At 51.7% G+C, this 13,305-nt stretch overlaps 1 protein-coding gene across 2 annotated transcripts in view; it reads left to right on the plus strand.

Annotated features, from left to right (window-relative positions):
• fen1 (flap structure-specific endonuclease 1) overlaps positions 1 to 13,305 on the plus strand; it is a 141,900-nt gene that overhangs the window by 119,432 nt on the left and 9,163 nt on the right. For both annotated transcript variants that reach the window (XM_073029455.1, XM_073029456.1), the window contains exons 7-8: positions 7,228 to 7,294; positions 7,816 to 7,947. In XM_073029455.1, the coding sequence (XP_072885556.1) occupies positions 7,228 to 7,294; positions 7,816 to 7,947 (199 nt within the window). The remainder of the gene's footprint in view (positions 1 to 7,227; positions 7,295 to 7,815; positions 7,948 to 13,305) is intronic.

Raw genomic sequence — 13,305 nt, forward strand, 5'->3', positions numbered from 1 at the left:
AGTGAGGCTCCCTCTACACCATCCTGTCAGTCATTGCTGGGATCAGACACAGTGAGGCGCCCTCTACACCATCCTGTCCGACATTGCTGGGGTCAGACACAGTTAGGCTCCCTCTTACACCATCCTGTCAGACATTGCTGGGGTCAGACACAGTGAGGCTCCCTCTACACCATCCTGTCGGACATAGTGAGGCTCCCTCTACACCATCCTGTCAGACAAAGTGAGGTTCCCTCTACACTATCCTGTCAGACATTGCTGGGGTCAGACACAGTGAGGCTCCCTCTACACCATCCTGTCAGACACAGTGAGGCTCATTCTACACCATTCTGTCAGACATTGCTGGGGTCAGACGCAGTGAGGCTCCCTCTACACCATCCTGTCAGACATTTTTGGGGTCAGACAAAGTGAGGCTCCCTCTACACCATCCTGTCAGACATTGCTGGGGTCAGACACATTGAGGCTCCCTCTACACCATCCTGTCAGACAAAGTGAGGCTCCCTCTACACCATCCTGTCAGACATTGCTGGGGTCAGACACTGTGAGGCTCCCTCTACACCATCCTGTCAGACACAGTGAGGCTCATTCTACAGCATTCTGTCAGACATTGCTGGGGTCAGACGCAGTGAGGCTCCCTCTACACCATCCTGTCAGACATTGTTGGGGTCAGACAAAGTGAGGCTCCCTCTACACCATCCTGTCAGACATTGCTGGGGTCAGGCAAAGTGAGGCTCCCTCTACACCATCCTGTCAGACACAGTGAGGCTCCCTCTACACCATCCTGTCAGACAAAGTGAGGCTCCCTCTACACCATCCTGTCAGACATTGCTGGGGTCAGACACAGTGAGGCTCCCTCTGCACCATCCTGTCAGACACAGTGAGGCTCCCTCTACACCATCCTGTCAGACATTGCAGTGTGGCTCCCTATACACCAGTCCATCACAGACTAATGGGGTCAGATACAGGAGGCTCCCTCTCCACCTTTCCATACACATCAGGCCCAGAGAGACTCCATCTACACCATCCCATCTCAGACTTCCAGGGTCAGGCACATTGAGGCTTCCTCCACATCGTCACAAAACACACTACAGGAGTCAGACAGAGTGAGGCTCCCTCTACACCGTCCTATCACACGACTGGGGTCAGACATATTCAGGCTCCTTCCAATTGTCACCTCACATTCCAGGGTCAGAAACAGAGAGGCTCCCTATACACTGTCCCATCAGTCACAGGCTCCCTCTATACCATCCCATCAAATACTTACTGAGTCAGACACATTGAGGCTTCCTCTACACCGTCCCTTCACATGCTACTGGAGTCAGAAACAGTGAGGCTCTTTCTACACTGTCCCATCCCAAACTACCATGGTCAGACTCTATGAGGACCCCTGTACACCGTCGGGGTGAGACGCAGTGAGGCCTGATCGATACCATCCCAACATAAGCTGACAGGGTCAGAGACCTTGGCTCACTGAACACCGTCCCATCGCTCACTTCCGGAGTCAGGCACATTGAGGCTCCATCCACTGTGTCACACACTTCCACGGTCAGACAGAGTGAAGCATCCCATATTCTGTCCCTTCGCATACCACTGGGATCAGAGACATGAGGGTAATTCTACACCATTCCATCACACTCTTCCTTAGATACAGTGAGACTCCCTCTACACTGTCCCAACACACACTAGCGGAGTCAGACACAGTGAGGCTCCCTCTACACCATCCTGTCAGACATTGCTGGGGTCAGACACAGTGAGGCTCCCTCTACACCATTCTGTCAGACATTGCTGGGGTCAGACACAGTGAGTCTCCCTCTACACCATTCTGTCAGTCATTGTTGTTGTCAGACACAGTGATGCTCTCTCTACACCATCCTGTCAGACATAGTCAGGCTCCCTCTACACCATTCTGTCAGACATTGTTGGGTTCAGACACAGTGAGGCTCCCTCTACACCATCCTGTCAGACATTGTTGGGGTCAGACACAGTGAGGCTCCCTCTACACCATCCTGTCAGACACAGTGAGGCTCCCTCTACACCATTCTGTCAGACATTGTTGGGGTCAGACACAGTGAGGCACCCTCTACACCATCCTGTCAGACACAGTGAGACTCCCTCTACACCATCCTGTCAGATATTGTTGGGGTCAGACACAGTGAGGCTCCCTCTACACCATCCTGTCAGACACAGTGAGGCTCCCTCTACACCATCCTGTCAGACATTGCTGGGGTCAGACACAGTGAGGCTCCCTCTACACCATCCTGTCAGACACAGTGAGGCTCCCGCTACACCTTCCTGTCAGAGATTGCTCGGGTCAGACACAGTGAGGCTCCCTCAACACCATCCTGTCAGACACAGGGAGGCTCCCTCTGCACCATCCTGTAGACATTGCTTGGGTCAGACACAGTGAGGCTGCCTCTACACCATCCTGTCAGACATTGCTGGGGTCAGACACAGTGAGGCTCCCTCTACACCATCCTGTCAGACATTGCTGGGGTCAGACACAGTGAGGCTCCCTCTACACCATCCTGTCAGACATTGCTTGGGTCAGACACAGTGAGGCTCCCTCTACACCATCCTGTCAGACATTGCTGGGGTCAGACACAGTGAGGCTCCCTCTACACCATCCTGTCAGAGATTGCTCGGGTCAGACACAGTGAGGCTCCCTCTACACCATCCTGTCAGACATTGCTGGGTTCAGACACAGTGAGGCTCCCTCTACACCATCCTGTCGGACATTGCTGGGGTCAGACACAGTGAGGTTCCCTCTACACCATCCTGTCAGACACAGTGAGGCTCCCTCTACACCATCCTGTCAGAGATTGCTCGGGTCAGACACAGTGAGGCTCCCTCTGCACCATCCTGTCAGACATTGCTGGGGTCAGACACAGTGAGGCTCCCTCTACACCATCCTGTCAGACACAGTGATGCTCCCTCTACACCATCCTGTCAGACATTGCTGGGTTCAGACACAGTGAGGCTCCCTCTACACCATCCTGTCAGACACAGTGAGGCTCCCTCTACACCATCCTGTCAGACATTGCAGTGTGGCTCCCTATACACCATCCCATCACAGACTAATGGGGTCAGATACAGGAGGCTCCCTCTCCACCTTTCCATACACATCAGGCCCAGAGAGACTCCATCTACACCATCCCATCTCAGACTTCCAGGGTCAGGCACATTGAGGCTTCCTCCACATCGTCACAAAACACACTACAGGAGTGAGGCTCCCTCTACACCGTCCTATCACACGACTGGGGTCAGACATATTCAGGCTCCTTCCAATTGTCACCTCACATTCCAGGGTCAGAAACAGAGAGGCTCCCTATACACTGTCCCATCAGTCACAGGCTCCCTCTATACCATCCCATCAAATACTGACTGAGTCAGACACATTGAGGCTTCCTCTACACCGTCCCTTCACATGCTACTGGAGTCAGAAACAGTGAGGCTCTTTCTACACTGTCCCATCCCAAACTACCATGGTCAGACTCGATGAGGCCCCCTGTACACCGTCGGGATGAGACGCAGTGAGGCCTGATCGATACCATCCCAACATAAGCTGACAGGGTCAGAGACCTTGGCTCACTGAACACCGTCCCATCGCTCACTTCCGGAGTCAGGCACATTGAGGCTCCATCCACTGTGTCACACACTTCCACGGTCAGACAGAGTGAAGCATCCCATATTCTGTCCCTTCGCATACCACTGGGATCAGAGACATGAGGGTAATTCTACACCATTCCATCACACTCTTCCTTAGATACAGTGAGACTCCCTCTACACTGTCCCAACACACACTAGCGGAGTCAGACACAGTGAGGCTCCCTCTACACCGTCCCATCACACACTAGGGGAGTCAGACACAGTGAGGCTCCCTACACACCATCTCATCACAAAGTAATGGAGTGAAACACAGTGAGACTCCTTCTATGCTGCCCCATCAGATTTCCAGAGTCGGACGCAATGAGGCTCTTTATACACCGTCCCATCACACACTTCCTGAGTCAGACACAGTGAGGCTCATTCTACACCATCCTGTCAGACATTGCTGTGGTCAGACACAGTGAGGCTCCCTCTACACCATCCTGTCTGACATAGTGAGGCTCCCTCTACACCATCCTGTCAGACATTGCTGGGGTCAGACACAGTGAGGCTCCCTCTACACCATCCTGTCAGACATTGTTGGGGTCAGACACAGTGAGGCTCCCTCTACACCATCCTGTCAGACACAGTGAGGCTCCCTCTACACCATCCTGTCAGACACAGTGAGGCTTCCACTACACCATCCTGTCAGACATTGCTGGGGTCAGACACAGTGAGGCTCCCTCTACACCATCCTGTCAGACACAGTGAGGCTCCCTCTACACCATCCTGTCAGAGATTGCTCGGGTCAGACACAGTGAGGCTCCCTCAACACCATCCTGTCAGACACAGTGAGGCTCCCTCTGCACCATCCTGTAGACATTGCTGGGGTCAGACACAGTGAGGCTCCCTCTACACCTTCCTGTCAGACACAGTGATGCTCCCTCTACACCATCCTGTCAGACATTGCTGGGGTCAGACACAGTGAGGCTCCCTCTACACCATCCTGTCAGACACAGTGATGCTCCCTCTACACCATCCTGTCAGACATTGCTGGGGTCAGACACAGTGAGGCTCCCTCTACACCATCCTGTCAGACATTGCTGGGGTCAGACACCATGAGGATCCCTCTACACCATCCTGTCAGCATTGTTGGGGTCAGACACAGTGAGGCTCCCTCTACACCATCCTGTCAGACACAGTGAGGCTCCCTCTACACCATCCTGTCGGACATTGCTGGGGTCAGACACAGTGAGGCTCCCTCTACCCCATCCTGTCAGACACAGTGAGGCTCCCTCTACACCATCCTGTCAGACATTGCTGGGGTCAGACACAGTGAGGCTCCCTCTACACCATCCTGTCAGACATTGCTGGGGTCAGACACAGTGAGGCTCCCTCTACACCATCCTGTCAGACATTGCTGGGGTCAGACACAGTGAGGCTCCCTCTACACCATCCTGTCAGACATTGCTGGGGTCAGACACAGTGAGGCTCCCTCTACACCATCCTGTCAGACACAGTGTGGCTCCCTCTACACCATCCTGTCAGACATTGTTGGGGTCAGACTCAGTGAGTCTCCCTCTACACCATCCTGTCAGACATTGCAGTGAGGCTCCCTCTACACCATCCTGTCAGACATTGCTGGGGTCAGACACAGTGAGGCTCCCTCTACACCATCCTGTCAGACATTGCTGGGGTCAGACACAGTGAGGCTCCCTCTGCACCATCCTGTCAGACATTGCTGGGGTCAGACACAGTGAGGCTCCCTCTGCACCATCCTGTCAGACATTGCTGGGGTCAGACACAGTGAGGCTCCCTCTGCACCATCCTGTCAGACATTGCTGGGGTCAGACACAGTGAGGCTCCCTCTGCACCATCCTGTCAGACATTGCTGGGGTCAGACACAGTGAGGCTCCCTCTGCACCATCCTGTCAGACACAGTGTGGCTCCCTCTACACCATCCTGTCAGACATTGCAGTGAGGCTCCCTGTACACCATCCTGTCAGACATTGTTGGGGTCAGACTCAGTGAGTCTCCCTCTACACCATCCTGTCAGACATTGCAGTGAGGCTCCCTCTACACCATCCTGTCAGACACAGTGAGGCTCCCTCTGCACCATCCTGTCAGACATTGTTGGGGTCAGACACAGTGAGGCTCCCTCTACACCATCCTGTCAGACATTGCAGTGAGGCTCCCTCTGCACCATCCTGTCAGACACAGTGAGGCTCCCTCTACACCATCCTGTCAGACACAGTGAGGCTCCCTCTGCACCATCCTGTCAGACATTGTTGGGGTCAGACACAGTGAGGCTCCCTCTACACCATCCTGTCAGACATTGCAGTGAGGCTCCCTCTACACCATCCTGTCAGACATTGCAGTGAGGCTCCCTCTGCACCATCCTGTCAGACATTGTTGGGGTCAGACTCAGTGAGTCTCCCTCTACACCATCCTGTCAGACATTGCAGTGAGGCTCCCTCTACACCATCCTGTCAGACACAGTGAGGCTCCCTCTGCACCATCCTGTCAGACATTGTTGGGGTCAGACACAGTGAGGCTCCCTCTACACCATCCTGTCAGACATTGCAGTGAGGCTCCCTCTGCACCATCCTGTCAGACACAGTGAGGCTCCCTCTACACCATCCTGTCAGACATTGCAGTGAGGCTCCCTCTGCACCATCCTGTCAGACACAGTGAGGCTCCCTCTACACCATCCTGTCAGACATTGCTGGGGTCAGACACAGTGAGGCACCCTCTACACCATCCTGTCAGACATTGCTTGGGTCAGAAACAGTGAGGCTCCCTCTACACCATATATGTCAAACTCAAGGCCTGCGGGCCAAATCCGGCCCGCGGTGGTATTATCTTTGGCCCGCGAGATAATATCTAATTACTATTAAAGCTGGCCCCAGTAATCGAAGCGCCTATGGCGTATGATATGGCTAATGCTGAGTTTATTCATGTACCAGGTTTTCAGGGTTTTTAGTGTTTATTCTGCTGTCTTGCTCGGCAGTCTTCTTCATAAGAAACGGAATTTGTAAAGTGAAACACTTTGTAGTTATAGCAGAGACTGAGACACATGAGAGCAGGCTGAAAAAACGGAAGCAACGAAAGCTGCGTTCGCACGCGTCCGACTGATCCGGCCCGCATGAAGCTGCATTTTGCTCAATCCGGCCCGTGACCTAAAATGAGTTTGACACCCCTGCTCTACGCCATCCTGTCAGACATTGCAGTGAGGCTCCCTCTACACCATCCCATCCCACACTACCAGGGTCTGAAACTGTGAGTCTCCCTCTACACTGTCCCATCAATCAGTACCGGCATCAGATACAGTAAAGCTCCCTCTCCACTGTCCCATCCCACACTACTGTAGTCAGACATAATGGGGCTCCTACTACACCGTCTCATCACACACTTCTGGTGTCAGACACAGGACGCTCTGTCTCCACAGTCGCATCACACACTACTGGGTCAGACATGGTGAGGCTTCTCTACACCGTCCCATCGCAGACTGCCTGGGTCAGACAAAGTGTGGCTCCCTCTACACCGTCCCATCATAAACTACATGTTGACTCTCCCTCCACACCATCCTGCCCATCCCTCCTCCCCTCCCTCCCTGCCTCATACTGTCCCTCCATGCCTTAACAGGAAGCTGCCCATCCAGGAGTTCCACCTGAACAAGGTGCTGCAGGAGGCAGGGCTGACACAAGAGCAGGTGAGTGGCAGGGCGTGGGGATGTGGGGAAGCAGGGGATAGGTACAGGGAGGAGTGGGGCTAGCGATGCGTGACGGGGGGCCGAGGGAGGTGATGTGGTGGGGTGGGGCTGTGGAGAGGGATTTGGACATGGGTACAGTCTGATCTGATGGGGAGGGGAGAGGTACAGGAAGTTGGGGGCAAGGGGGAATGCATAATGTGGAGAGCGAACGGTTGGACATAGATCAGACAGATATAGAATGGGGTTAAGGTGTGTTCAAGGAAGAGCAAGGTAGGGGTGAGGTCTCGGTCCAGAAGAAGTTGGGGCAGAGGGAGGCTTGGGTGCTAATGGGTTGGGTGGCCGAGAGGGTTGTGGAGATGGGTGATATGGTTGTGGGGCTGGTGCTTTGTGACTGATATTCCTGCTCTGCTTCTTGTCCCTGCCAGTGTTGGGTGGGTGGTTCTGGCACTGCTGCAGTACCCGGAGTCCACGCCTTCTGACTGTGTCCCCCTCTCATTTTCCCTCCCAACCTGGCGCCACAGTTCGTCGACCTCTGCATTCTCTTAGGCAGTGACTACTGCGAGACGATCCGCGGGGTCGGACCCAAACGAGCCATCGACCTGATCCGCCAGCACAAGAGCATCGAGGAGATTGTCAAGCACATAGACACAAGTGTGAGTGGAGGGTGGGGGAGAGTGCCCCGGGTCTGCAGGACCCCGAGGACAGCTCCACACACGGGATCCGGGGTGCAGCTCCTCCCCAGTCTGGAATATGGAGCATAAAACAGTACAGGCCCTTCAGCCCACTATGTTCTGCCAGCAGTTTAATCTACTTCCACGTCAAAGTACATGTATTGTCAAACATTGAGATTCGTCTCCTTACAGGCAGCCACAGAACAAAAAAACCCGTAGAAAGAAACTGACGAAAGCCTGATGTGCAGAGAGAGAGAGAGATTTTTTAAAAACAAATTGCGTAAACAATGAAAGTAAGCAAATAGCATTTGGAACGAAAGTGAGTCAGCAGACACAAGCCCACGGCCTTAGCTGCAGTTCAGCACACAGCGATGTATCCATCACGGAGCCCGCAGTCATCAAGCCCAGAGCAGCCAGGACGAGCCCACAGCCTCGGCCTGGGTTCAGCGAAGATCACTCTAACCCTTGCCTCCCACATAGGCTTTGATTTTTCTTCAGTCCATGAGCCTATCTCTCTTAAATGTCCCTAATGTATCTGCTTCTACCATCACTCTAGGCAGTGCATTCCTTGCGCCCACCACTCTGTTTTTTCAACTAAAACTACCTCTGATGTCTCCCCTCTATACCTTCAATTACCTTAAATGTCCTTTCGTATTAGCCACTTTCACCCTGGGAAATGGTTACTGGCTGTCCACTCTATCTATATCATCTTATACACATCTATCAAGCCGGTTCAAACTTTCCTCAGACCCTCTCCCTGGTCTACACCCCACAGTGATCCTGCACACCTCTACCAGACTTGAACAGATGATTAATTGGGCTCTAGACCTTATAATCTACATCATTCTGATCTTGCACTTTATCATTTACATGTGTCTCACTTCCTCAGTACTTTTTATACTTTACTCTGCACTGTTTTATTGTTTAACCTTGTTCTACTTCACTGCATTGTGTAATGAATTGATCTGTATGAACAATATGCAAGCCAGGCTTGTCACTGTATTTTGGAGCATGTGACAATAATATACCATTACCCTCCTGTCCCAGCCCCGCTCCTGATCTGAGGCTAGTACTGCTCCGCATCCCCATCCCCCCGGCTCTGGAATCCAAATTCTTCAGATATTAGCAGTCCCTTCAGAGGTTCAGTCCCTGGCAGATGGAGTTGAAGCCAGCCAAATGTGAAGGTAGATTAAACTTAAACAGCGTACTGTCTCTTTAAGGCAAGACCCTTAACAGTGTTGATGAGCGGAGGGATCTGGCGGCTCCTGAATATGACTACACACGCTGATAGGGTGTTTAAGAAGGCATATGGTATGCTTGCCTTTATTAGTTGAGGCACTGAGTTCGAAAACCAGCAAGTTATGTCGTAGCTTTATAAAACTGTAGTTAGGCTGCATCTGGAGTATTGAATACAGTTCTTGTTGCCCCACCATAGGAACTATGTCGAGGCTTTGTAGTGGGTGCAGAAGAAGGAGGTTTACCAGGATGCTGCTGGGATTAGAGGGTATCGGCTATAATGAGAAGGGGCAGACGGGTTGTTTTCTATGGAGTAGTGGAGACTGAGGGGACAGCTGATGGAGGTTTATGAGAGGCATGGACAACATCCTTTTCCCGTTTGAATAGTTGAATACCAGAGTGCATGCATTTAAGATGCAAGGGGGTAATTTCAAAAGAGGTGTCTTTTTTTTACAGCGTAGTGGGTGCCTGGAATGCTGGTACAGACAATATTAGAGGTTCTTAAGAGAAGTTTAGATAAGCACATGAATTTGAGGATAGTGGAAGGATGTGGATGTTGTGTAGGCAGAAGGGATGAGTTGAGTTGGCCTTTTGATTACTAATTGAATTGGTTCGTCACAACATTGTGGGTTGAAGAGCCTGTTTCTCTGCTGTCCGTGATTCCCCATACACCCCGCTCCCCCCATGGGAAGAGCAGCCTGTTGATTCCAGGATTTTGAGGGATCCTGGTGGGGTGTAGATGACATGGGGGGGGTGGGGTAGGTAGGAAGTGTTCTGCCTCAATCACCAGCCCCGGCAGTGTGTTACATGCACAGACCACCCTGTCTTTGATAAAATATGTACCTCTGACATCTTCCCCCCCCCCCATACTTCCCTTCAATAACTTTAAAATGATGCCCCCTCATATTAGCCGTTGCCACCCTGAGAAAATGGCACTGGCTGTCCACTCTGTCTATGCATCACATAATCTTATCAAGTCACCTCTGATCCTTTACTCCAAAGAGAAAAGCCCTAGCTCAATCAGTCTATCCTCATAAAACATGCTCTGTAATCCAGGCAGCACCCTGGTAAATCTCTGCACTCTCTAAATCTTCCAGTCCTCCCAATAATGAGGCGACCAGAACTGAACACAGTATTCCAAGTGCAGTCTGACCAGAACTTTATAAAGCTGACATTACTCCATGACTCCTGAACTCATTTCCCTGACTAATAAAGGCCAACACACATATGCCACCTTCCTGAATTACTTAAGTCCATCAGCCCTATTAGCTCGCTGGAGCTCTCTGTCCCGGGTCATTCTTCCAGGTTATCTCAGGTGCAGCCCATCTTCTTCCTCTTCCAGGGATGATGTTTTTGTGCTTTGTTTGGCATTTCTGTAGCACTGAAATTTTGCCCAATGCCCGTCCATGGCAGAGATCATCCCTTCTTAGCCACCGTATCAAATTGCACGGCAGCTTTGTATGATGTGTGGACATGGACCCCAAGATCCCTCTGTTCTTCCACATTGCTAAGAATCCTGTATTCTTCCTTAAAGTTTGACCTTCAAAGCGTGTTGTTCCTTTTCGTGCCTTGTGGCATTTTTACAATGCCGAGCTGCTAGCCACTCAACCCAGCACAGATGGAAAGAGTGTAAGGAGCCAGCCGGATTTGAACCTGGGACCATTCACCTCAAAGTTTAGTGCTGATGCCGCTAGGCCACTAGCTGGTTTCCAAAGTGTATCACTCACACTTTTCCAGGTTGAACTTCATCTGCCTGTTCCCAGCCCAGTTATCAATGTCCCATTGCGGCCTACAAGAACCGTCTACACAATTGGAATTAAATCAGGAGGGAACTAACTGTTCTGGCACCTGGTAGTGTGTGGCTTCAGTTTTCTGTACCTCCAGGGAAAGCAATCCCAGCCTATCCAGTCTCTCCCTGTGCCTAATATTCTTGGCCCAGGCATCATGCTGGTGCTCTCCCAGTACTTCCGCATCATTGCTGACGCGGAGTGACCAGTGCTGGAGCTGCTGTTCCGAGCGGCAAGTCTCTCACCAGAACCTCAAGGGAGGGTGTCGGCAGGTGGCCCCCACCCAACAGTTACTTCCTCACCTAGGACTCCAGACAGTCTAACCTCCCACTTGCAGCAGGTCACTGGAGTGACAATGGATGGGGGAGGGGGGAGATTCCCTGGTGGAGTAACCAGCATGTCGGAGGGAGTGGCAATGGGGGGGAGGGGAGTTTGGGGAGGGGCTTTGCCCTGTTGCATTCTGCTTTGTCCTGCAGGCAGGCTGGGGGAGGTTCCAGGGGCCTCCTCCCAGCCCGACAGTGTGAGGCCATTCGTCCCATCAACCACTCGCTTTCAAAACCTAGTACTGCACAGGAAGAGGCCCTTAAGCCCACGATGCCAATTTCAACTAACTCCCTTCTGCCTGGATGTGATCCCTATCCCAAAATTCCCTAGTCATCCATGTGTTGATCTAACAGCCTCTTAAATACTGCTGTTGTATCTGTCACCACAGTTCCAGAGATCTACCACTCCTGAACCTCTCCTTTAAACTTTTCACATCAAATCTGTGCCCACTAGTATTTGCATTCCTAACCTGGAATGAAATACTGTCAACCACATCTGAGTCTCTCATAGTCTTGAAACTTGGTGAATACCGAAAGGTCTGATAGAGTGGATGTGGATAGGATGATTCCAGTAGTGGGAGAGTCTAGGATCCTGAGGCCTTCAGAACCGAAGGAGAATCCTTTAGAACAGACGAGGAAGAACTTCTTCAGCCATAAGTTGCTGAATCTGTTGCCACAGACGGTTACATACAGAGAGGAGGTGCAGAGCCAACAACCTGTATCTGAATGTGAACAAAACAAAATAGATGGTTGTTGACTTTAGGAGAGCATGGAGTGACCACTCTCCGCTGAACATCGACGGTTCCTCCGTAGAGATTGTTAAAAGCACCAAATTTCGTGGTGTTCACCTGGCGGAGAATTTCACCTGATCCCTCAACACCAGCTCCGTAGCCAAGAAAGCCCAGCAGCGTCTCTACTTTCTGTGAAGGCTGAGAAAAGTCCATCTCCCAGCCCCCATCCTCACTACATTCTACAGAGGTTGTATTGAGAGCATCCTGAGCAGCTGTATTACTGGCTGGTTCGGAATTGCACCATCTCAGATCGTAAGACCCTGCGGCGGATAGTGAGGTCAGCTGAAGGGATCATCGGTGTCTCTCTTCCCACCATCACAGATACTTACACCACATGCTGCATCCACAAAGCTAACAGCATTGTGAAGGACCCTACGCACCCCTCATACAAAGTCTTCTCCCTCCCGCCATCTGGCAAAAGGTACCAAAGCATTTGGGCTCTCACGACCAGACTGTGCAACAGTTTCTTCCCCAAAGCCTTCAGAATCCTCAATTCCCAGAGTCTAGTCTGACACCACCTTTTACACACACACACACACACACTCTCTCATTCTCTCTCTCTCTCTCTCTCTCTCTCTCTCTCTCTCTCTCTCTCTCTCTCTCTCTCTCTCTCTCTCTCTCTCTCTCTCTCTCCTTCTCCCTCTCCCTCTCCCTCTCCCTCTCCCTCTCCCTCTACCTCTCCCCCTCCCCCTCCCCCTCTCCCTCTCCCCCTCTCCCTCTCCCCCCTCTCCCTCTCCCCCTCTCCCTCTCCCTCTCCCCCTCTCTCCCCCTCTCTCTCTCTTTCCCTCTCTCTCTCTCCCTCCCTCTCTCCCTCTCCCTTGCAATTTTTCCTCATTTCTGCTGAAACATTGTTTACATTTACATAATTTATTATTATATTGTAATTTGCCCTTTGCTGTGCCTATTGTCTTGCACTGTTTTGTGCACTTTATGTAGCCCCGTGTAGGTCTGAAGTCGAATGTAGTTTTCTGTTGTTTCAGGTGGTCTACTGTAGTTTTCAGTTGTTTCATGTAGCACCAGGGTCCTGGAGGAACATTGTTTCATTTTTACTGTGTACTATACCAGCAGTTACGGTTGAAATGACAATAAAGGCGACTTGACTTGGGCAGGGCAAGGTCGTTGGGTGTATTCGAAGTGGAGGTTGATAGGATCTGATTAGTAAGGGCATCAAAGGTTACAGGGAAAACAGGGCTGAGAAGAAAA

The sequence above is a fragment of the Hemitrygon akajei genome, chromosome 25 (genome assembly GCF_048418815.1).
Source record: "Hemitrygon akajei chromosome 25, sHemAka1.3, whole genome shotgun sequence".
Lineage (NCBI taxonomy): Eukaryota > Metazoa > Chordata > Chondrichthyes > Myliobatiformes > Dasyatidae > Hemitrygon > Hemitrygon akajei.